This window comes from Heterodontus francisci, chromosome 7, assembly GCF_036365525.1.
Source record: "Heterodontus francisci isolate sHetFra1 chromosome 7, sHetFra1.hap1, whole genome shotgun sequence".
Taxonomy (NCBI): domain Eukaryota; kingdom Metazoa; phylum Chordata; class Chondrichthyes; order Heterodontiformes; family Heterodontidae; genus Heterodontus; species Heterodontus francisci.
The window spans coordinates 39,002,959-39,028,587 of NC_090377.1; the positions used below are offsets into that span (position 1 = coordinate 39,002,959).

The 25,629-nt window shown below is 42.1% G+C and overlaps 1 protein-coding gene across 2 annotated transcripts in view; it reads left to right on the plus strand.

Moving 5' to 3' along the window:
• Positions 1-25,629, plus strand: part of si:ch211-246m6.5 (von Willebrand factor D and EGF domain-containing protein) — a 297,063-nt gene that overhangs the window by 92,916 nt on the left and 178,518 nt on the right. For both annotated transcript variants that reach the window (XM_068035012.1, XM_068035013.1), the window contains exons 6-8: positions 12,903-12,992; positions 16,161-16,305; positions 20,810-21,027. In XM_068035012.1, coding sequence (XP_067891113.1) covers positions 12,903-12,992; positions 16,161-16,305; positions 20,810-21,027 — 453 coding nt within the window. The remainder of the gene's footprint in view (positions 1-12,902; positions 12,993-16,160; positions 16,306-20,809; positions 21,028-25,629) is intronic.

Sequence of the window (25,629 nt, forward strand, 5' to 3'; positions counted from 1 at the left end):
TAGTGGGGTACCGCAGGGATCGGTGCTAGGATCCCAGCTATTCAAAATATTTATTAATGATTTAGATGAGGGAACTAAATGTAATATCTCCAAATTTCTAGATGACACAAAACTGGATGGGAGGGTGAGCTGTGAGGAGGATGCAGAGAGGCTTCAGGGTGATTTGGACAAGTTGAGTGAGTGGGCAAATGCATGGCAGATGCAGTGTAATGTGGATAAATGTGAGGTTGTCCACTTTGGCAGCAAAAACAGGAAGGCAGATTATTATTTGAACGGCTATAAACAGAGAGGGGAATATGCAGCGAGACCTGGGTGTTCGCGTACACCAGTCGCTGAAGGTAAGCATGCAGGTGCAACAGGTGGTAAAAAAGGCAACTGGTATGTTGGCCTTCATAGCGAGAGGATTCGAGTACAGGAGCAGGGATGTCTTGCTGCAATTATACAGGGCCTTGGTGAGGCCGCACCTGGAATATTGTGTGCAGTTTTGGGCTCCTTATCTGAGGAAAGATGTTCTTGCTATAGAGGGAGTGCAGCGAAGGTTTACCAGATTGATTCCTGGGATGGCGGGACTGACATATGAGGAGAAATTGAGTCGGTTAGGCTTATATTCGCTAGAGTTCACAAGAGTGAGGGGGGATCTCATTGAAACCTATAAAATTCTAACAGGACTTGACAAGGTAGATGCAAGAAGGATGTTCCCACTGGTGGGGGAATCCAGCTCCCAAAGACTTGCAGGTTAATAGGTAAATTGGCCATTGTAAATTGCCCCTAGTGTAGGTAGGTGGTAGGAGAATAGTGGGGATGTGGTAGAGAATATGGGGTTAGTGTAGGGTTAGTATAAATGGGTGGTTTTTGGTCGGCACAGACCCGGTGGGCCGAAGGGCCTGTTTCAGTGCTGTATCTCTAAATAAAAAATAAATAAATAAATAATAAAATAAATTTTAAAAAAATAAAATAAATTGTAGTGCCAGTGTACAGGATGTTGAGAGTAGTGAGGTCAGGGATATGGTTACAAGGACGCAAGAGGGCACTGGCAAGCAAGAACCTGGTTTAAAGTGTGTCTACTTCAACGCCAGGAGCATCCGGAATAAGGTGGGTGAGCTTGCAGCATGGGTTGGTACCTGGGATCTCGATGTAGTGGCCATTTCGGAGACATGGGGAGAGCAGGGGCAGGAATGGATGTTGCAGGTTCCGGGATTTAGATGTTTCAGTAAGAACAGAGAAGATGGTAAAAGAGGGGGGGGTGTGGCATTGTTAATCAAGGAGAGTATTACAGCGACAGAAAGGACGTTTGAGGACTCGTCTACTGAGGTAGTATGGGCCGAGGTTAGAAACAGGAGAGGTGAGGTTACCCTGTTGGGAGTCTTTTATAGACCTCCAAATAGTTCCAGAGATGGAGAGGAAAGGATAGCGAAGATGATTCTCGACAGGAGCGAGAGTAACAGGGTAGTTGTTATGGGGGACTTTAACTTTCCAAATATCGACTGGAAATACTATAGTTCGAGTACTTTAGATGGGTCAGTTTTTGTCCAGTGTGTGCAGGAGGGTTTTCTGACACAGTATGTAGATAGGCCAACCAGGGGCAATGCCATATTGGATTTGGTACTGGGAAATGAACCTGGCCAGGTGTTAGATTTAGATGTAGGTGAGCACTTTGGTGATAGTGATCACAATTCGGTTAGGTTTACCTTAGCGATGGGCAGGGACAGGTATATACCGCAGGGCAAAAATTATAGCTGGGGGAAAGGAAATTATGATGCGATTAGGCAAGATTTAGGATGCGTAGGATGGGGAAGGAAACTGCAGGGGATGGGAACAATCGAAATGTGGAGCTTATTCAAGGAGCAGCTACTGTGTGTCCTTGATAAGTATGTACCTGTGAGGCAGGGAGGAAGTTGTCGAGCGAGGGAGCCGTGGTTTACTAAAGAAGTTGAAGCGCTTGTCAAGAGGAAGAAGAAGGCTTATGTTAGGATGAGACGTGAAGGCTCAGTTAGGGCGCTTGAGAGCTACAAGCTAGCCAGGAAGGATCCAAAGGGAGAGCTAAGAAGAGCAAGGAGAGGACACGAGAAGTCATTGGCGGATCGGATCAGGGAAAACCCTAAGGCTTTCTATAGGTATATCAGGAATAAAAGAATGACTAGAGTCAGATTAGGGCCAATCAAGGATAGCAGTGGGAAGTTGTGTGTGGAGTCAGAGGAGATAGGGGAAGTGTTAAATGAATATTTTGCGTCAGTATTTACAGTAGAGAAAGAAAATGTTGTTGAGGAGAATACTGAGATTCAGGCTACTAGGCTAGATGGGATTGAGGTTCACAAGGAGGAGGTGTTATCAATTTTGGAAAGTGTGAAAATAGATAAGTCCCCTGGGCCAGATGGGATTTATCCTAGGATTCTCTGGGAAGCCAGGGAGGAGATTGCAGAGCCTTTGTCCTTGATCTTTATGTCGTCATTGTCGACAGGAATAGTGCCGGAAGACTGGAGGATAGCAAATGTTGTCCCCTTGTTCAAGAAGGGGAGTAGAGACAGCCCTGGTAATTATAGACCGGTGAGCCTTACTTCGGTTGTGGGTAAAATGTTGGAAAAGGTTATAAGAGACAGGATTTATAATCATCTTGAAAAGAATAAGTTCATTAGCGATAGTCAGCACGGTTTTATGACGGGTAGGTCGTGCCTCACAAACCTTATTGAGTTTTTCGAGAAGGTGACCAAACAGGTGGATGAGGGTAAAGCAGTGGATGTGGTGTATATGGATTTCAGTAAGGCGTTTGATAAGGTTCCCCATGGTAGGCTATTGCAGAAAATACGGAAGTATGGGGTTGAAGGTGATTTAGAGCTTTGGATCAGAAATTGGCTCGCTGAAAGAAGACAGAGGGTGGTGGTTGATGGCAAATGTTCATCCTGGAGTTTAGTTACTAGTGGTGTACCGCAAGGATCTGTTTTGGGGCCACTGCTGTTTGTCATTTTTATAAATGACCTGGAAGAGGGTGTAGAAGGTGGGTTAGTAAATTTGCAGATGACACTAAGGTCGGTGGAGTTGTGGATAGTGCCGAAGGATGTTGTAGGGTACAGAGGGACATAGATAGGCTTCAGAGCTGGGCTGAGAGATGGCAAATGGAGTTTAATGCGGAAAAGTGTGAGGTGATTCACTTTGGAAGGAGTAACAGGAATGCAGAGTACTGGGCTAATGGGAGGATTCTTGGTAGTGTAGATGAACAGAGAGATCTTGGTGTCCAGGTGCATAAATCCCTGAAGGTTGCTACCCAGGTTAATAGGGCTGTTAAGAAGGCATATGGTGTGTTAGCTTTTATTAGTAGGGGGATCGAGTTTCGGAGCCACGAGATCATGCTGCAGCTGTACAAAACTCTGGTGAGACCGCACCTGGAGTATTGCGTGCAGTTCTGGTCACCGCATCATAGGAAGGATGTGGAAGCTATGGAAAGGGTGCAGAGGAGATTTACTAGGATGTTGCCTGGTATGGAGGGAAGGTCTTACAAGGAAAGGCTGAGGGACTTGAGGTTGTTTTCGTTGGAGAGAAGGAGGAGGAGAGGTGACTTAATAGAGACATACAAGATAATCAGAGGGTTAGATAGGGTGGATGGTGAGCGTCTTTTTCCTTGGATGGTGATGGCAAACACGAGGGGACATAGCTTCAAGTTGAGGGGTGATAGATATAGGTCAGATGTGAGAGGTAGTTTCTTTGCTCAGAGAGTAGTAAGGGCGTGGAACGCCCTGCCTGCAGCAGTAGTAGATTCGCCAACTTTAAGGGCATTTAAGTGGTCATAGGATAGACATATGGATGAAAATGGAATAGTGCAGGTCAGATGGTTTCACAGGTCGGCGCAACATCGAGGGCCGAAGGGCCTGTACTGCGCTGTAATGTTCTAAAAAAAATAAATAACCAGGGGTCATAATCTAAGGATACGGGGTAAACCTTTCAGGACTGAGATGATGAGAAATGTCATCACCCAGAGAGTGGTGAGCCTGTGGAATTTGCTACCACAGAAAGCAGTTGAGGTCAAAACATTGTATGTTTTCAAGCAAGAGTTAGATACAGCTCTTGGGTCTAAAGGAATCAAAGGGAATGGGGTGAAAGCAGAAACAGGTTACTGAGTTGGATGATCAGCCATGATCATAATGAATGGCGGAGCAGGCTCGAAGGGCCGAATGGCCTACTCCTGCTCCTATTTTCTATGTTCCTATGTTTAACATATTCATTCACAAGGTGGCTTGGCTTGTACCAAATGGCTTAACTTATTTTCTTTACAGAAATGTTTCAATGGCAATTTTTTCCTGTTTAAAATACTACAGATATTTCAGTTTCCTGTGGTGTTCTTTAAAAGCTTTGTCTTATTCTATAATTGGCAGTAATGAAACCTGATTGGATGGTCACATTTGGGAAAGATAAATTCAATGGATTGAAGGGCCTCCTTGAATCAAACCTATCTTGTGGCTTATGGATAAATTCACCCATCCTGTGGTTTGAGCAGGGAGCCACGCCTAAACGGAGTGTGGATTGGAGAATAGGAACAGGAGCAGGAGTAGGCCATTCGGCCCTTCGAGCCTGCTCTGCCATTCAATAAGATCATGGCTGATCTGATTGTGATCTCAACTCCACTTTCCTGTCTGCCCCCCCATAACCCTGGACTCCCTTGTCTATCAAAAATCTATCTAACTCAGCCCTGAATAAATCCAATGACCCAGCCTCCACTGCTTTCTGGGGAAGAGAATTCCACAGACTAACCACCCTTTGAGAAAAAAAGAATTCTGCTCATCTATGTCTAAAAGGGAAACCTCTTATTCTTAAACTGTGTCCCCTAGTTCTAGTCTCCCACACAAGGGGAAACATCCTCCCGGTATCCACCCCATCAAGTCACCTCAGGATCTTATATGTTTCAATAAGATCATCTCTCATTCTTCTCAACGCCATAGAAACATAGAAAATAGGAGCTGGAGTAGGCCATTCGGCCCTTCGGGCCTGCTCTGCCATTCAAAAAAGATCATGGCTGATCGTCTAATTCAGTACCCTGTTCCCGCTTTCTCCCCATATCCCTTGATCCCTATGGCAATAAGAAATATATCCATCTCTTGCTTGAATAAATTTAATGGCTTGGCCTCCACTGCCTTCTGCAGTAGAGAATTCCACAGGTTCACCACCCTCTGAGTGAAGAAATTTCTCCTCATCTCGGTTCTAAATGCCATACCCTGTATCCTGAGACTGTGACGCCTGGTTCTGGACTCCCCAGCCGTCAGGAGCATCCTCCCTGAATCTAGCCTGTCTAGTCCTGTTGGAATTTTAAAGGTTTCTATGAGATCCCCTCTCATTCTTCTAAACTCTAGTGAATATAGGCCTAGTCGACCCAATCGCTCCTCATACGTCAATCCTGCCATCCCAGGAATCAGCCTAGTAAATCTTTTTTGCACTCCCTCCATGGCAAGAACATCCTTCCTCAGATAAGGTGACCAAAACTGCACACAATACTCCAGCTGTGGTCTCACCAAGACCCTGTATAACTGCAGTAAGACATCCTTGCTCCTGTACTCAAATTCTCTTGCAATGAAGGCCAACATACCATTCGCCTTCCTAATTGCTTGCTGCACCTGAATGCTTGCTTTCAGTAACTAGTGTACAAGGACACCCAGGTCTCGTTGCACCTCCCCCTTTCCCAATCTATCACCATTCAGATAATTTGTCTTTCTGTTTTTACAACCAAAGTGGATAACCGCACATTTATCCACATTATACTGCATTTGCCATGCATTTGCCCATTCACCCAACTTGTCCAAATCACATTGGAGCCTCTTTGCATCCTCCTCACAGCTCACATTCCCCCCCAGCTTTGTGTTGTCTGCAAACTTGGAAATGTTACATTTAGTTCCCTCACCCAAGTCATTAATATATGTTGTGAATAGCTGGGGCCCAAGCACTTATCCCTGCGGTACCCCACTAGTCACTGCCTGCCACCCGGAAAAAGATCCATTTATTCTTACTCTCTGTTTCCTGTCTGTCAACCAATTCTCATTCGTTGCCAGTATATTATCCCCAATCCCATGTGCTTTAATTTTGCACACTAACCTCTTATGTGGGACCTTATCAAAAGCCTTCTGAAAATTCAAATACATCACATCCACTGGTTCTCCCTTATCTATTCTACTAGTTAAATCCTCAAAAAACTACAGTAGATTTGTTCAGCATGATTTCCCTGTCGTAAACCCATGCTGACTTTGCCCAATCCTGTTTATGCTTTCCAGGTGTTCTGCTATCATATCCTTTATAAAAGACTCTGGCATTTTCACCACTACTGATGTAAGGCTCACTGGTCTTTAGTTCTCTGTTTTTCTCTCCCTCCTTTTTTAAATAGTGGGGTTACATTTGCCATCCTCCAATCTGCAGGAACTGCAGATGGGTATAGGTCCAACCTGTTCAACCTTTCTTCATAAGATAAGCCCTCATTCCTGGAATCAGTCAAGTAAATCTTCTCTGAACTACTTCTAATGCAATAATATCCTTTTTCAAATAAGGAGGCCAAAACTGAGCACAGTACTCCAGATGTGGTCTCACCAAGGTCCTGTACAGCTGCGGTAAAACTTCCCTAGTTTTGTACTCGATTCCCCGAATCTTGATACTCAAATAAATGTTGCAACCCTGCTTCCAAATTGCACTCCCTTTGATAATTGGATTGGTGAATTTATACCATAATGCTGGAAATTTTAGGATTCAAAAGACTAGGAACTGACAGGCTTAGTTAAACTACATGAATTCCCTGCCCACCTTGAATAATTGGTATAATAGATGTTTTTAGTTCACTGACAAGCAGTTAGCATTTCTGTGGTTCCATAGTTAATGAATACTTTTCAAGTGCAAAGTCCATTAAGAATTTTTTGCTTAAAATAGTGCTGTGAATCACAAGTGTGCCATTTTGCAAAAGCTTAGTCATTAATAATATAATTCTTGTTATATGCAGTTCTGGTTGGAAATAATTTTTCATCCATCCTAATTAATTCGATATAATGGGATTTATTATTACAGACTTTATGCCAATTCTATTTTTATTTATAATCTGAATAGTTAAATCAAAAATACTTATAGTAGCTTTCTATATAAAAGTCAGTTTTGAATTGGCACAGTGTACCATTATACACAATGCATCTGCAAATCACTTCAGATTTCTCTTGTAACATATGCATGTGTTCTTTTGCATCTGCTTAACTTTTTCATAAAATGTTGAACACTGTAGGGTTTAATTCAGAGATGCCTCACCAAAAACACTGAGACATTGATAAATCTGAATGACAGCTGTACTTCAGGGAACAAAAATCCTTTTACATATCTTCTTCTTTGGCCTCCTTGTCTTGGGAGACAATGGGTAAGTGCCTGGAGGTGGTCAGTGGTGTGTGGAGCAGCGCCTGGAGTGGCTATAAAGGCCAATTCTAGAGTGACAGAGTCTTCCACAGATGCTGAAGATAAAATTGGTTGTCATGGCTGTTACACAGTTGGCTCTCCCCTTGCGCTTCTGTCTTTTTTCCTGCCAACTGCTAAGTCTCTTTAACTCGCCACACTTTAGCCCCGCCTTTATGGCTGCCCGCCAGCTCTGGCGATCACTGGCAACTGACTCCCACGACTTGTGATCAATGTCACAGGACTTCATGTCGCATTTGCAGACGTCTTTAAAGCGGAGACATGGACGGCTGGTGGGTCTGATACCAGTGGCGAGCTCGCTGTACAATGTTTCCCTTGGGATCCTGCCATCTTCCATGCGGCTCACATGGCCAAGCCATCTCAAGCGCCGCTGGCTCAGTAGGGTGTAAAAGCTGGGGATGTTGGCCGCCTCGAGGACTTCTGTGTTGGAGATACGGTCCTGCCACCGTATATGTCTAACAGAAACTGGGTCCCTCATAGTGGCTATTTAAGGCCATTATGGATCTCAATCAAAATATCCATGACTTTTATTTGCAACCTTTGTGGTTCTGACATTTATCGTGGTTCAGCCTTGTTTATTTTAATCTAGATTTCAATGAGTACACAATTTGAATTTTATTACTTTAGCGTGAATTACTGCTATGAAAGTCTATTGCCACATTGACACAATGTAGGGAAGGAATGCAACTTATTACTGACATAAAAAAACCTCAAGAAATTCAATTAATACAGTTTTGTATAGTCCACCTAAAAATGAACTTTTCAACAGCTCTTGAGTTGCTAAAATAAAAACCATGGCTCGAGGATGATCGACTCATTAAATGTAGAATTCTATTTTGCCTTATGAATTAGGGTGACTTTATAGCTTATCAATGAAGGAATTTAAGGGAATCTTCACAGATGGGATCTTCCATACTCAACAGTGATTATTAGATTTATACCATAAGTTTGTCGAAAAATAGTTTTTCTTTGTTAAATAACATGGAACTAAAAGGGCAGAAAGTGATAACTACCTGCTGATAGCCACATGAATGGTTTTTCTGTACGGATGTATGGCTAGGAGCTGAGAATCTGCAGGTTAGATTAAAATGTTGACCTTGTATAAATACTGGAGTATTCAGTTTTACAACTGGTCACAGAACTAGTTCAAGTATTTTGGCTTTGTGATTCATTAATTTACAAAAAAATACTTCTTAAAGAGACATGGTAAAGTCAGTTAGAAAGCTGTCCTTTTGCCGTGGGGTTTGGGTTTGGATGGCAATGCAGTACTTTAAACAAATCTACTATTGATTAAAATGCTTGAAACGTAAATCATGAAAGCAAAGAAAAAGGGGGAAAAAATCACCTAGTATGGGGCTTATTTGACACAAAATTCGGATGTGTAGCACCTGTTTCTTGGGCACTACGAGTGGCTTTAGCGATTCAAAACAGCATCCACAATGCACACACACTTCAGGGGCGAGACCCCCCCCCCATAAAACATATTGGTGAGCGTGTAAGTGTGTGCGTACAGAGCATCCATTGGAAGTATGCAGATCATGACATCGATCAGCATGTAACCCAGATTTGACACCAATGCTGCCAATTTAGAGGTCAATTCTACTGGCTGTTGCTATAATTGTTCAAGTGTTTGGTGCTTTCTGGAGTTCGGAGTGGTGTGGCAGGTGCTGAAGCACTTGGTACTGACCTCTGGACAAACCAGTCACTACGAAAGACATGTACACTAGTAGGCATTCCTCTTGGAAAAGCACATGACTGGGAGAATGAGCAGAGGTGACCCAAAGCAGGGCAAGCTGGGGGAAGAGGGAGGAGAAGTGGGAGAAGGGCTATCAGCAGGAGGCCATCTCTCCCAATGTGTTCAGGGAGCAATTCTCCTGCCTGAACTTCGGCGAGGAGTAGTGTTTGAGCCACCTTCGCTTCAGGAAGGGCACACTCACTGAAATCTGTCACCCGCTGCAGTCATGACTGCAACTTCAGAGCAGGGGAAAGACCACATTGCCAGTGGCTGTGAAAGTAACCATGACCATGAACTTTTAAGTGCGAACCCCATCCATGCTGGAGCTAGAGATATTTACCATCACTGTTGCACAAGGGAGGTCACTGATGCTCTCTATTGAAAGAGAGCTGACTACATTTCATTCTCTCTTGCCAGAGAGCAGCAAGCGGAGAAGTACCCAACTCTATTAGGATTGCAGGCTTCCCCATAGTGCAGGATCTGCTGTGGATCAGTTGGTAGCTTTGGAGACTTTTGTCTCTGAGTCAGAACGTTTTAGGCTCAAGTCCCACTCTCGGGCTAGAGCACAAAATTCAAGGCTGACACTCCAGTGCAATACTGAGGGAGCACTGCACTGTTGGAGATGTTGTCTTTTGGAGGAGATGCTAAACCGAGGCCCCATCTGCTTATTTGTGTGGATGTAAAAGATCCCATGACACTATTTTGAAGAAAAGTAGTGGAGTTGACCCTGGCCAATGTTTACCCCTCAATCAACATTACAAAAACAGATTATCTGGTCATTATCACATTGCTGTTTGTGGGAGTTTGTTGTGCGCATACTGGCTGCCACATCTCCTGCATTACAACAGGGACTATACTTCAAAAAGTACTTGATTGGCTGTAAAGCGCTTTGAGACGTCCTTTTTAAAAGTTTAATGTAGGTTTCCAACCGATTAATTAAAATCATCATTCAGCATAGCATGTTTTCATGACACTGCTATCATGTTAATTTGCTGGCAGCACGAAGTTGATGTGCTGACTGTATCAGAAACAATGGGTGCAGGGTAATCCCGCATCATGTTCCCAGCACCCATTTTCAGGGGCTATGGAATTTTATCCCCCATTAACTCCTTGTAAATAAAAGCAAAATACTGCGGATGCTGGAAATCTGAAATAAAAACAAGAAATGCTGGAACCACTCAGCAGGTCTGGACTGACCCGAAACGTTAACTCTGCTTCTCTTTCCACAGATGCTGCCAAACCTGCTGAGTGGTTCCAGCATTTCTTGTTTTTAACTCCTTGTAAATGCCTGTTTAAGTCAGACAGTGAGAAACTCATTATTCATTGTTCAGGGGATATTTATAGTCTGTGTTTACTTTGAGTCAGACCTGATCTTAACTTTCAGACAAGGTTAAGCTGACCAACTTTCAGTAGAACACTGACAAAAGAGGTGTGGCTGATTCAGGTGTGATGGAGGTGATGTTCCCACTATCATTTCGTTCTAATCTGACGTAACTGCCAGTTAATGTGAAGTTCTTGGTGCTGTAAATGCTTTGTTCAATTTTTATGAATAAAATGAAAGAAACAGGCCAGCTGAATGAATGACAAGGTCACAGAGGTGTATGCAAGCACTCATTGTTCTGTGTACCTTCCACCGAAGTTATGGTGGACAATGGCACAAATGCTCGCAGAGACTGAACTAGAAACTATTCACTACATTGTGGGACACTGCTGCTTTAACTTTTCTGACCCTTATATCGAAACCAGTAAAGCAACGGATGGAATGTTAGCTTACGTAGAGGGTTTCATACCTCATTCTCCCCCCTTCTGTTAGATTTGGTGCTGCATCTTGATTCAATTTTATCTATTATTCTACTGTCATAAAAATTCTGTCTACAGTTGGACATGTACTTAAAGAGGACACATTTGTAGGGTTATGGGGAGAAGCATGGGTGTGTGACTAAATTGAATAGCTCTTTCAAAGAACCAGCATGGACTCATTCTTATTCTATGATTCTGACATATATGTCGCCTTAATCAGTGTGAAGTTCCACCAGCCATATTTTTCTCTGTAACTTGCAAACATCTACATAAAGGTAATTTTATTGAAAAGAAGCATCAACTGTTTTCTGCCAACTCCTTCAACAGCTATGCCTGAGATTGTATTTTTCAGTGGGGAGGGTGATCCTGATTGGACAGAGGGCAGAATACAGTTTATACCTTCATGACATAACGAGTGCTTAGTTGTACATAATTTTATGTTGCTAATTTTCTTGGGGGTTGTCCGTTTTGGCCAGTGTAACTTCCATGGAAGATTGGCAGAAACCACAGATATACCACATAATGGGAATGGATGGAAAGGTACTTTGGGCAGGTCTTATAACAGGTAGACAATCTGCTCTGCTGGTTTTCTGCCCAAGGTAAAAATTACTCCCCACCTCTTTGACCAAGCATAAAATCTTAAATAATTCCTTATATTAGGCCCTGAGAACAGATTAATATACCTGAAAGAGTTACATAGATTATTGCCATCAATTTACTGGTCTGTTTTTGCTTCAGTGTAATTTTATTTAGAATATTACTTCCTAATAAACCTACTTAGTCATTTTCCTATGTTGCATGATCTGTAAATGTTGTTTTTTTTGTTGGTTTGAAGAGATCAGGTGTGTAGGGTGACTTCCTGTACTATTTACAGTATATGCTGCAATGCTATAAAGGTTCATTGTGAACTCTGTGGTCTGCTATCACAGATATTTTGCATTTAAGATCACGTTTTGGTTCATAGTGCATGCCAGTTTGCCAACAGAAGCTGCATTTTGTTGAGAACATAGGCCAGAATTTCATGGCACCCCAGGGAGCTAGATGGTGGCGGGGGGGTTGGGAGGGGTGTGGTGGTGTAAAATGGAGCGGGAGGCTCCGGGAGGCCTTTTCGACCCGCTCCCACCTCGCCCCACTTTATGTAGGTCGGGTGGGGGGGAGGGGCGAAAAACGGCTGCCCACCCCAGGCCAATCAAGGCCCTTAAATTGCCAATTATCGGCCACTTAAGCGTCTTCGCCCGCCTCCACGGGGATTTTACCCGTGGCAAGTGGGAGTCCTGGAGCTAGGAAAGGCCGCCTGGTGAAAGTTGGTGACCTCTCAGCGCCCCGGGGGAAGGGGAGGTTTGCTGGCAATCAGGCACAGGGTGCCCGCCCTTGTCTCGCCGGGGCATGACCGATAACCCCCAGTGAGGCAACCCAAACTTACCTGAGGTCCTGGCTCCATGTCCTCAGCTGGGCTGCAGTCCCAGCAGTGGCCACCGCTCCTGGTGGCACTGCTGGGACTAAGAGCTGCCAGCCCGATGGCCGGCAGCTCAATGAGGCGGGACTTCCTCCCTCAAGCGGGTAGAAGTCCCACCTCGGAACAATTAAAGCCTGAGGACCTGTAAAATAAGGGACGGAGGCCCAGGTTAGGTGGAGGCGGGTTCGCCACCGAATTTTACGTCAGTGGCCAGGTCCCGTCCACCCGATGTAAAATTCCAGCCCATTGATAAAGAACTTTGGAAAACAGCCCGAGTTGTAACAATGAGGAGGATTTTGTCATCAGACACTCTCAATGGGATTTGTTGTTTTAAATTTTTCTTGGGATATGAATGCAGGCATGACAGGCCGAGTGGCGCCCTTCGGAGCTGGAAGCACTATTGTGGTATCATCCCAAATGGTATCAACTTAAAATGTTTGCTCAGAAGATTAATTTAAGTCAGGATTTTCTGCTACGTATGCCTTTTTTTTTCAGGTTTGCTGCAGTGTATCAACCTTCTTATGGGATTCTCCATATATACACAGTTTGTCCAGGGATAGTGAACCATTCTTTGCTGGAATTAAGGTGAATTAAATAGTCTTTATATTGCTAAAAAATCTGAATACCTTTTTGTGCATTGTCATTGTTATGAAGTAGTGAAAGGTGCTGTTTGCCCAATCTAAATTAAGAGTGAATAGAGATGAAGTATTCTGTAATATGATGTTCTGATATCAGTTGGAGAAGATAGAGAGCAGCACTATTGTGTAAATAGCATAGGGAAACTTTGTATCAGATGAAGCTGCTTAAAGCTCTATCCCATCCAGTGATATGATTCAACTCCTTCAATTTCTGGTGGAAAATTATTCAGGTAAAGTTTTACTTGAACTCTACTCATGTTTTTTTTTGGGGGGGGGGTGGGTGGAAAGGTCAGTAGATTACTTAAGCAGTACATTACTTAAGGAACAATAAAAAACACAGGGAACATATTTCTGTGCCTACATCCAGGCTATATTGCTCACCTGGATGTAGCAAATATTGGAAAATATGGGAGAACAAAGGGGACGCCTATAAAAGAACCCATCTGATTTCTGTTCGATATTCGCAGTACCCAGCCAATGCGGCTGGGCACTCACCTAGGAGAATCTCTCCTTATTGCTATTGAGAATGTACAGAGGTCCGTAATGAAGGTTATTCCGGGTAATAGAAATTTAAATCATGTGAAAATGTTAAGGTTGTTGGGATTAGTTTGTTGCTGTAAAGAGTAGATTTTGAGTTGATATAGCTGATGTCAAGATTATGAAGGGAATCAGCAAAATTAATCCAGGCAAATTTTTTGACCTGGCGAAGGGTTCAAGTATAAAGAGACAGAAGGTAAAAATGAGTAATTTGAGAGTGCTAAGGGGTCGTTCAATGGGCAATAGAGTTGTAGAACAAATTACTAGGGAAGTCATTGAAGCAGATGGTATCTCTAGAATCATAGAATTTCAGGGCACAATAGGAGGTTATTACATCTGTGCTGGCTCTCAGAAAGAGCAATTCACTTAGTCCTGTTCCCTTCGCCCGTCCCCATACATTTATAATTTTGTTTTTTCAAATATTTATCCATATCCCTTTTAAAAGCTATTGTGGATTCTACTTATACCACTGTTTCTGATAGGGCATTCAACAACAACTTGCTTTAATGTAGCACCTTTATTTTTTTATTTAGAGATACAGCACTGAAACAGGCCCTTCAGCCCACCGAGTCTGTGCTGACCAACAACCACCCATTTATACTAACCCTACAGTAATCCCATATTCCCTACCACCTTCCCTCAATTCTCCTACCACCTACCTACACTAGGGGCAATTTACAATGGCCAATTTACCTATCAACCTGCAAGTTTTTGGCTGTGGGAGGAAACCGGAGCACCCGGCAGAAACCCACGCGGTCACAGGGAGAACCTGCAAACGTTTCGAAACGTTAACTCTGCTTCTCTTTTCACAGATGCTGCCAGACCTGCTGACTGGTTCCAGCATTTCTTGTTTTTATATTATATTATATAAGAATTTTTAAATTGTGGCATTGCTTAACAAACCCTATTGCATACAAGTAAGGCTTTGTTTGGATATTTTCTCCAGCATTTAAAAAAATATTTACATGGGAAAAAGAGTGGAAGAGGTATACAAAAACTGTACATACTATCTGAGCATGTTTTCATTGTGCACAGCCCACAGTATATTTTTTCTCAGTACTTGTAGGCAACTGCAGTAAGACCCATATGTAGTTATGCAGTACTGAACAGTATGGATCTTATGGGCTACTCAGTGGCTGGCCGGAATCATTCCTCATCAGCGGGTGCTGGGACGCTTCTCTAGTGCCTACAAGGGCCAGTTGTAGCTGCACCACAATAAAAGGACAATTTATTGAGGGAGCTCAGTAGATAGAGGAGACAGGTGAAATTTTGTCATTGATATCTCACACTCACATAGGGATTGAGGTCTCTTGAGTGTTGGCAAAAATGATCTATTCTGTAGCTTATCAGTAGCTTCCTCAATTCTCAAAATTAACTGTAATGATTGCTAGAAAATTATCCAGAGAAGTAACAAGAAGATTTTTAGGAACAGCCAAAGGCAATTCGGCCCAATGAGTCCAACCTATTTCAAATATCAACCCCACCTCCTGTCTTCTCATTATATCCTTCAATGTTCTCACTTCAGAAACATATTGTACTGCCCTGTGTATAGGAGCCTACATTTTATTAATAGAGGTGTATAATACAAAAACAAAAAGGTTATACTAAACCTAGACAAATTAAACTTCAGTTTGAATATTGTGTTCACTTTTGAACACCTTACTTTCACAAAAATGTCAGGGCCATGGAGAGGTTAAAGATATTCACTTAGATGATGATATAAATGAGAGGCTTTATTTACAAGCAGAAACAGGAGAAATTGGATTCATTAGAACATTGAAGGTTAAGAAGAGATCTGATGGAGGTACTCAAAATTTTAAGAGGTTTTAATGAAGTAAATCAGGAAAAAATTACACTGGTTCGTGAGTTGGTAACTAGAACGCATAAAATCAATACCAAAGAAAGAAGGGACTAGGTAGGAGAATGTTACTATTTACACAAAGGGTTTTTAGGCACAGGGAATGCTTTTTAAAATTCTCATTCTTGTTTTCAAATCCCTCCATGATCTCACCCCTCCTTATCTCTGTAATCTCTTCCAGCCCCACTACCTTCCGAGATCATTGTGTTCTTCCAGTTCTGGCCTCTTGTGCAACCCCTATTTTAACTCCTGCACCATTGGCGGCCGTGCTTTCTTCTGCCTAAGCCCTAAGCTCTGGAATTTCCTACTTAAACCTCTCTGCCTCTCTTTCCTCTTTTAAGACGCTCTTTAAAACTTAGCTCTTTGATCAAACTGTTGATCATTTATCCTAATATCTCCTTATATGGCTCGGTGTCAAATCTTGTTTGATAATGCTCCTGTGAAGCACCCTGAGATGTTTTAATGCATTAAAGTTGCTGTATGAATGCAAGTTGTTATTGATAAAATTTGATCTCATAAAAGTGCTCTTGGAATAAAAATTAATAGCTTTCAAAAAGCAGCTTTTTGGAATAGTCTCTGAAGTAATTAGCTGGGAATTATCTAGGAAATCGTTAACTGGGGACTTTTACAACTTCAATGATTTATAATGTTTTAAGATGAACAATTTGTTTTCCTTGAGTTGCCAAAGGTTGCCTTTCGAAATCTCTTTCTTTCAAACAGTTTGAGCCAGAGTCTTTGCAAATCGCAGAAGATGGCAAGGAGCATTCTTTGTTGATCCAAAGCACTATCCCTCTCTCTTGTCTGGAAGATAGTCAGAACCTGAACAATTGTAAAATAACGTTGCAGCTCACCACCAATGACACAGGTAAGACTGAAGCTTCTGAATGAATCTCACAGATTGTATGTTTGTATATCATGTGCTGTAAACAATGGTTAAGCAACTAATGAAACATGGCCTCTAATTCAAAATAAATCTACAAAATAAATCTACACAGGCTGTGTGCCCAAAATTTTACAGTCAACAATTGTATTAAGTGTTCTCATTAAGCAACGCACTTCATTTGTTTGTTCACTCTGATGTCACCCAGCTTTATCCTGCCTTCGGCAGAAATGGTTCACTCATTCTCTTTGATAATAAACCAAAATAAGCTATCTGAAAATGAAAAAGCAAAGATACAACCAGAATAGTTTTAAGCAGATTTTCATTCTCTATGAGGTATGCATTTTAAGCATTGTATCAAATGCATTTACATCTGTACATCACCACTTGAGATTTTTAAAGCTCCTTTGCTTATTCTAAAGACATTGTGAAAAGACTTGCAATGGATTTCCAGAATTACATGTGAAAACCTATTTATTTTAATTCAATACAGAAATTCAGCCATTACCTTAGGATTAATATATCTAAAGGCTGCATAAAAATAATGTAACACTTAGCAGCATGCATCAGCTAGCTCTCTGATAACAGTGAAGTAACTGCAACGCTATCTGCCCTGGTCTGGAAATTATGACATGCAAATGCTTAACACATTCATTGGAAATCTCTGAAATCTTTTGGTTTGAAATAAATAGGCGAACCAATTTGTTAAAATAATGGATAGTAGAATTTCATATGAACACATGAAGCATTCATAAGTGATGATTGCATAGGATAATTTCTTGGCTCTGTCCTCTAGGAACCTTGGGTAATGTAGCATTGCTTGAACAAAACAGTGAACAGGTAATTTGCTCCCATCCCCCAGTCACTGTCTAACTGTAAGAGTTCAATCATCACAGTTTCTTTAATTTGGTATAATGCTGTTCCTTTTCTCCCTCCAGCTATAGTTTACGTGCAGAGCTACTGATGGCAATGAGCAGTAGCGATCTGATTGCCCTTTTCTGATTTTTAATTTTGGCATAAAAGTCTATTAAAAAATCATAAATATAACAAAACTAGGCCTTTGAAGTGTTACACGAGTGCAAATATTTTTTTTTAAATCAATTTAGACATGGATATTAGAATTAGCTTGTCCAGGACTATGATTTTTCACAATGAAATGATAATGTTTGCTTCCATATATGAACTTATACCTTATGATGGGAAGACAGGAGTGTTTTGTGTTGTGTTGGGCAGTACAGTGGCGCAGTGGTTAGTACCGCAGCCTCACAGCTCCAGTGACCTGGGTTCAATTCTGGGTACTGCCTGTATGGAGTTTGCAAGTTCTCCCTGTGTTTGCGTGGGTTCCCTCCGGGTGCTCCGGTTTCCTCCCACATGCCAAAGACTTGCAGGTTGATAGGTAAATTGGCCATTAGCAATTGCCCCTCGTGTAGGTAGGTGGTAGGGAAATATAGGGACAGGTGGGGATGTGGTAGGAATATGGGATTTGTGTAGCAAGCATTATTATAAATAGGTGGTTGATGGTCGGCACAGACTCGGTGGGCCGAAGGGCCTGTTTCAGTGCTGTGTCTCTAAACTAAACTAAAAGCTAAAGCTTGCAGTGGTATTTCTCAAGAGCATTAATGTATCCTATCTCATTTACAAGCAAGAATCATTGACAGCTGAGATCAGCCAGCAGATAGCACCATTTAATATGTGCCAGAAAAATAAGCTCGAGCGTTATGGCCTAAAAAGCAGAAAATATCATTTATTTAAAGGGGCAGTTTGCCAGTAGGCTCATTCTGCATCTCAGCCAGAAATAGCAAACTCCAGTAATTCCTGTTCCTGTGCTATCATGTTATCCACCACAGCAAATTCTGTTTTTGAAAATAAAAATAAAAATAAGTTTCTAGGCTTAAAAAAAAGGTTTTGCAATCATATCTGTTTTACATCTAACCTTGACAGCTCTGTTCCTTTAAATACAAAGCAGACCAGAGTAAAGTTTGAAATACATTTGTAACACTGCATTACTATTGCCAACTCCAGCTGAATAAGCATCTAATCCAAGCATGGAATCCCAGTATATCAAACCATGTCCAATTCACTGCCACTGTGTAGAATTCCAGATCCAATCATGGAAATTAAATTTAAAATTTTCATCAGAGTTGGAACTAATCTCAATATCTCCTTTTAGTGCCCAGAACATTAACTATAATAAATGATCTGTCAGGTTTTTTATGTTTTGAAAGTCCAAGTGCTTGTGCAAAATGATTTTGAGAAGTAGCTCTGTTATTGTTTAGATTGAATTGCTGAATGGATGGTTAACTGGGCTATGATACAAAGACTTGGCTGCAGTCTATACAAATCTGGATCCACGAATACTCATGCAAGCGTAACATGTCTGAGCAATCAATGTTGCTGGCTGACGTCCCAACCAAAACAGCCAGGAAGTGGTGAAAAGTCGGGTGCCCCAGAGGTCACCTGCTGAACCCAAAGTAATCATGGTGGGGCGGGGATGGGGTTAAGGGGATGGTTTAGCAATGGGTGCAGGGACTGCAGGCAGATCTAAGCTTCCCTTTTGGGATCTGCAGGAGCACCCTAGCTCATCCTGGACCCAAGAATAAAAGTTTTAAATAGCTGGATTACAGCGACTGGTACAAATTTCCTGCAACAGACATAGTTTGCTCTCCTGAGACCTGGACTGGAACAAAAGTTAAAGAATGAAAAAAGGAACTTACATTAATATAGAGCCTTTCACGGTGTCGGGGCATCCCAAAGCACCAGTGAATTACTTTTGAAATAGTCAGTTGAAATGCAGGAAACACAGCAACCAATTTGCACACAGCAATTGCAAAAATTAGACGTGTATGATTGAAGGAGTTCAAAATTGCTCAAAAGAGAATGTGATAGGGGAAATCTTTCTAGTGAAAGAAGATCCTTTTGCGGCATGTTAAATCAAAATGTTGTTAGTTCAACAAGGCAGGATGAGTGGAGCTGGTTATAGATTAAGAAGTGGGGAACATTTGAGCAAAATTATCCATAATATATTCAGCACTATATATTAAAAGAAAAGAAAGAAAAAGTGAAGGACAAGGGGATTTGGCTGGAAAACAAAACTTACAACAAGATAGGGGCGGCACAGTGGCGCAGTGGTTAGCACCGCAGCCTCACAGCTCCAGGGACCCGGGTTCGATTCCGGGTACTGCCTGTGTGGAGTTTGCAAGTTCTCCCTGTGTCTGCGTGGGTTTCCTCCGGGTGCTCCGGTTTCCTCCCACAAGCCAAAAGGCTTGCAGGTTGATAGGTAAATTGGCCATTATAAATTGTCACTAGTATAGGTAGGTGGTAGGGAAATATAAGGACAGGTGGGGATGTTTGGTAGGCATATGGGATTAGTGTAGGATTAGTATGAATGGGTGGTTGATGTTCGGCACAGACTCGGTGGGCCGAAGGGCCTGTTTCAGTGCTGTATCTCTAATCTAATAATATGGAATAAAAAATTGTCAAAGAGAATTGTAAATCAGAATTAATTAAGGAGTAGGAAAGGATAGAACTTAAGTACTTCTCAGTTTTAAAAAAGGGAGTCTATTGAAAGGTAAGAGTGCATGGATATATAGGAAGATTAGATCAAATCTTCAACTAAAAAAATAAGTAATACTTATAGGGCAGGCAATAAAAATGTTCTGGTGTACAATATTATGAAGGGTTATGATAGTTAGCAAGTGGTAGGTTAGGTCCATTGGTCAGTGAGACTGTAAGGAAAGGGCACAAATTTGAAATATCACATAAAGAATTAAAGAGGAGGTTAGAAAAAAAGTTATCCTATACAGAAAATTGTTAGAATGGAATTCTCTGCCATCAATAGTTCTTGAAGCGGAATCCATAAATTCTTTTAGAAGAGAACTAATTTGCTTGAAAAGGTGAATATTAAAGGGTGTGGGGAGCAAACACAAGAATGGGATTAGACTAAGCGGCTCATGGATGGAAAGCCAGCACAGATCTGATGGTCCAAATGGCCTCTTTCTTTGAAATGTCAAAAATGTACTCATATGCTACTCTTACTCCAGTCGGGAGTTGAAGCAATGCACCTTATGATGATCACAGCACATATGAGGTCTAAAATAAATTGGAGTTCAGGGACAGTTACTGCATTTGTAATTCCTTTCTTGTCAGAGTTAAAGGTCAGCCATTATTGTTATTGGCTGTTTACAAGTTATTATATTTAGCCACCATCTGTGTGTGTATATGACAAGAAGAAGCTGTTAGCAAAAACAAATTTACATCAGAGATATCTCTTTTACTTCACTAAATTAGAACGTCATGTTTCGTAAGAGAAAATTTTGGAAAAATATTAAAGAAAATTGCAGGATAAACTTTGCCATACTCAGCTTCAGATGTTGAAAAACTACTTGGATTAAATAGTCAACGCATTTTGCACATCTACCCTCGATCTGTGAAAACAAGCTCACATCTGTTCAATATCCTTCAAAAATTCCATTTATTGTTGTGTTTTCAGACAGTCTGGGTTCTACAACCCTAAACGTAGCACTCTCCTCATGCCAGGTGGATTTAGTACAGATGCCTTGTATGGGTGGCAGCTGTGCAAGAAGCTCCCTGTCTGCGACGGCTGTGACAGATTTTGCCCGAGATGGAAATCGTGTCAGCAACATTAGGATTGAGCCGATTAAATCAAACAATCTCCTGTGGCGGGGTTACTCCCCAAAGGATATGAAGGTCAGTGTCAAAGAAAACTTTTTAGTAACTTCAACAGATCATGCTGTATTTTAATCTCAAAAGTCATGAACATTAGTCATTGGATATCAACGCATGAAATTGTAAATCATGTACTATCATTGAAATACATTAAGTAGAAGTACCTCTGTATTTCCATTTAAAACAGCTGAGAAGTTTTATGTTATTGACTATTCAAACCATTTGCAATCTCAGAAATAAATTAAATCTTGGCTCTTTGGTCTTCCCATCACACGGAATCAGGGAATGTTGCACACAGAAACAGACCATTGGGTCAATACCGGTGTTTTTCTCCACGAGCCACCTGGTCTAATCCTACGATTTAATTTACTCCCCACAAATACTTTAATTTGTCTCCCTGCTCAGCATAGTGGGGAAAGTCTTTGCTCGAGTCGCTTTAAACAGGCTCCAGAAGCTGGCCAAGCGCGTCTACCCTGAGGCACAGTGTGGCTTTCGAGCAGAGAGATCGACCATTGACATGCTGTTCTCCCTTCGTCAGATACAGGAGAAATGCCGCGAACAACAGATGCCCCTCTACATTGCTTTCGTTGATCTCACCAAAGCCTTTGACCTCGTCAGCAGACGTGGTCACTTCAGACGACTAGAAAAGATTGGATGTCCACCAAAGCTACTAAGTATCATCACCTCATTCCATGACAATATGAAAGGCACAATTCAACAGAGCGGCACCTCATCAGAGCCCTTTCCTATCCTGAGTGGCGTGAAACAGGGATGTGTTCTCGCACCCACACTTTTTGGGATTTTTTTCTCCCTGCTGCTGTCACATGCGTTCAAGTCCTCAGAAGAAGGTATTTTCCTCCACACAAGATCAGGGGGCAGGTTGTTCAACCTTGCCCGTCTAAGAGCGAAGTCCAAAGTACGGAAAGTCCTCATCAGGGAACTCCTCTTTGATGACGATGCTGCTTTAACATCTCACACTGAAGAGTGCCTGCAGAGTCTCATCGACAGATTTGCGGCTGCCTGTAACGAATTTGGCCTAACCATCAGCCTCAAGAAAACGAATATCATGGGACAGGATGTCCATCCATCAATATTGGCGACCACGCTCTGGAAGTGGTTCAAGAGTTCACCTACCTAGGCTCAACTATCACCAGTAACCTGTCTCTTGATGCAGAAATCAACAAGCGCATGGGAAAGGCTTCCACTGCTATGTCCAGACTGGCCAAGAGAGTGTGGGAAAATGGCGCACTGACGCGGAACACAAAAGTCCGAGTGTATCAAGCCTGTGTCCTCAGTACCTTGCTCTGTGGCAGCGAGGCCTGGACAACGTATGTCAGCCAAGAGCGACGTCTCAATTCATTCCATCTTCGCTGCCTCCGGAGAATACTTGGCATCAGGTGGCAGGACCATATCTCCAACACAGAAGTCCTCGAGACGGCCAACATCCCCAGCTTATACACACTACTGAGTCAGCGGCGCTTGAGATGGCTTGGCCACGTGAGCCGCATGGAAGATGGCAGGATCCCCAAAGACACATTGTACAGCGAGTTCGCCACTGGTATCAGACCCACCGGCCGTCCATGTCTCCGCTTTAAAGACGTCTGCAAACGCCACATGAAGTCCTGTGACATTGATCACAAGTCGTGGGAGTCAGTTGCCAGCGTTCGCCAGAGCTGGCGGGCAGCCATAAAGACGGGGCTAAAGTGTGGCGAGCCGATAAGACTTAGCAGTTGGCAGGAAAAAAGACAGAAGCGCAAGGGGAGAGCCAACTGTGTAACAGCCCCGACAAACGAATTTTTCTGCAGCACCTGTGGAAGAGCCTGTCACGCTAGGATTGGCCTTTATAGCCACTCCGGGCGCTGCTCCACAAACCACTGACCACCTCCAGGCGCTTACCCATTGTCTCTCGAGATAAGGAGGCCAAAGAAAGAAAGAGCTTAGCTCTATATTTTGGGTATATTTCCTGGTTTTCATTTTATTTCCTGCACTGTAACATCATTGGGGAGAAATTCGTTCACATCACGGCAAGACTTATGGCGATTCTCTGGGGGCAGGCGAGCGAGCCTCTACTTGCGCAGCCCTTGCAGCGTTCTTGAATGATATCAATAAAGAATGCTACGTTGCCTGTACCCGGGGAGTTAGCATAAGTCTGCATAGCGCTGATGTTAAGTGAATGAATTTCTCCCCCTAAATGCTTCCATTAGTTTCAAATTGATCTGATCGCCCTATGCATCCACGAGATACCAGCCTTCAGTAGAATCCTCTCCTCCTTACTGCAATTACGTTTGATTTCTGTTCTTTCTATTTCATGTTTAAATTCTTCCCATAGCCGATCTACGGTTGTATTTGCCGATTTTTCATTTCTTTTAACCGTGAAATTGTCCTTTTTTAAATCTTGGGTTAGTTTTCTGTTTTCCAGCCTCGGTCTTTTACTTATTTTCCTTCTCTATTTCACTGAACCTAATTATATTGCAGTCATTGCTTCACAAGTGTTTCTTAGTTTGCTTATTAATTTTGCTTCATTACTGAGAATCAGGTCGAACAATGTTTTCTTCCACGTTGGAACGGTAACCTGTCCTTTTCCCAATCCAAACATTTTCTGTTACAAAATGTATTATGAAAATTAAAGTCTCAAAGCTCTTTCTTAATTTGTCTATAAATTTCTTGCTTGATTTATTTTCCAGTGTTTAGCAGTCTAATATATTTCCAGTAATGTAACTAATCCCTTGCCATTCTTTAACTCAATCCAAAGGGATTATGTTTGGGCCAATTCTCTATTTAAATCTTGATGCTCTGGTGTTGTGATATTGCTTCAAATTAACACCACTATACCTACTGCCTTTCTTTTCTCTTTTCTGTACTGAAAATTTTATGCTTCAAAATATATATTTGGCAATTTTGACACAGCTACAACCAGATTTTAGTTACTGTGACTGTATCAGGATTTTCTACTTTAATCGTTGACTATAGTTCCCAGTGTTGTGTCTTGTGTTTTGTACTTTAACATATGTAAATTTTAGTCTGGGTTCCCTTGGATTGGTGGTTTAGGAATTTTTGATGTGACAGTGTGGAGGGACCTGTAATCAGGATTGGCTCAGAGATAGCACTCTTGCCTCTGAGTCAGAAGGTTGTATTTTTGAGTCCCATTCTGAGATGTAAACACTTACTAGGCAGACATTTCAATGCAGTATTGAGGGAGTGCTGCACTGTTGGAGGTGCTGTCTCTTGAACAAGGCATTACATTGGGGCCCCATCTGTATTCTCAGGTGGGTAAAAATTACCTTATAGCACACTATTTAAAGAAGAGCAGGGGAGTTCTCCCAGCATCCTGACTAACAATTACCCCTCAACTAACACCACTGAAACAGATAAACTAGTCATTTGCTGTTTGTGGGAGCTTGTTGCGCACAAATTAGCAGCTATATTCCTAAATTACAATAGTGATGGCAATTCAGAAGTAATTCATTAAATTTGAACTACTATGTACTACCATGAGGATGTGACAAACGCAATCCGTCTCCCCGCATCACACACACCAAGTCTTGTCAGCTTGAGCCTATGCAAGTCTACTCTACATGCTACCAAACAGCAATCAGCCCAAAATGGGCAGGAAATGGCAGCTGGTTGGGAGGCTGGAGCGGAATATTAAGAGGCTGCTGGCCAGGACTGAAGGAACAGTAGCCTGTGCTCAGGTGAGTTGTGGGGTAGGGGGTTTGGGAGGGCCCTGCTCCTTCTGGTCCCATAAAGAGCATAAAAAAGACATCAAAAAGAAATGATCTATTTGTGCCTCTTCTGGTTCTGGATCCTCGTCCCACAATCTTCACTTGAGTTTCCACAACAGTTTCCTTACTCAGGCCAGCAGTTAAAATTGTAGTCGGGGCCAGAAGCTGCTCTCAGACCCCAATCTGCATATTTAAAGCAGAGCCCCACCAGCTTCAGGCAGGGGAATGTGGCAAGCAAGTCTTCCAGCCACTACCCACTGGCCCACCCACCCAGTTTCTGGAAGGCGTGTAATGATTAAAATCACCTTTATCTTGGCTCTGTGTATCTACTGATGGCACAGGACTTTAATTGTATGAAAAAATGATTTCACTTTGTGTCAACTCTGGAGAAACACTTAAGAAGCAGAGTTTGTGAAGCAGTATAAAAAAACTTGCATTAAAATATTACAAAAGTAATGAAGCCTGTCTAACTGTATATCATTTTTGCCAATTTAAATTAGACTCTGCATTTGACTGATCTGCCATTGAAATCAATAGTTGCCACTTCAGTTCATTTTCAACTTTCATTCTAAACAGGCAGCGTTTAATTCCTTAGAGTGGATAATGCTCCTGTTTAAAATGGATTTCTAAATATTTAAAGTGCTGCTGAGCGGAATATATTTTGTTGAATGAAACCAGCTGCTGTTACGATTAGCAAAGCCTTCTCTGCTCACTGGTGCATGAAAAATTTTAAACAGGGACGTTTTGAACTCTCATCTTAAGCAGTGTTAGACACAGAAGTGTGTTTTGTTTGAGCTTTTTAAACAATTTGTTAAAGAAACAACAGAAGCGAGATACCTAAGTGCTACCTGGTGATTATTTTCCCGAACAGCTGTGAAATAATTTTTCTGCATGGAACAAT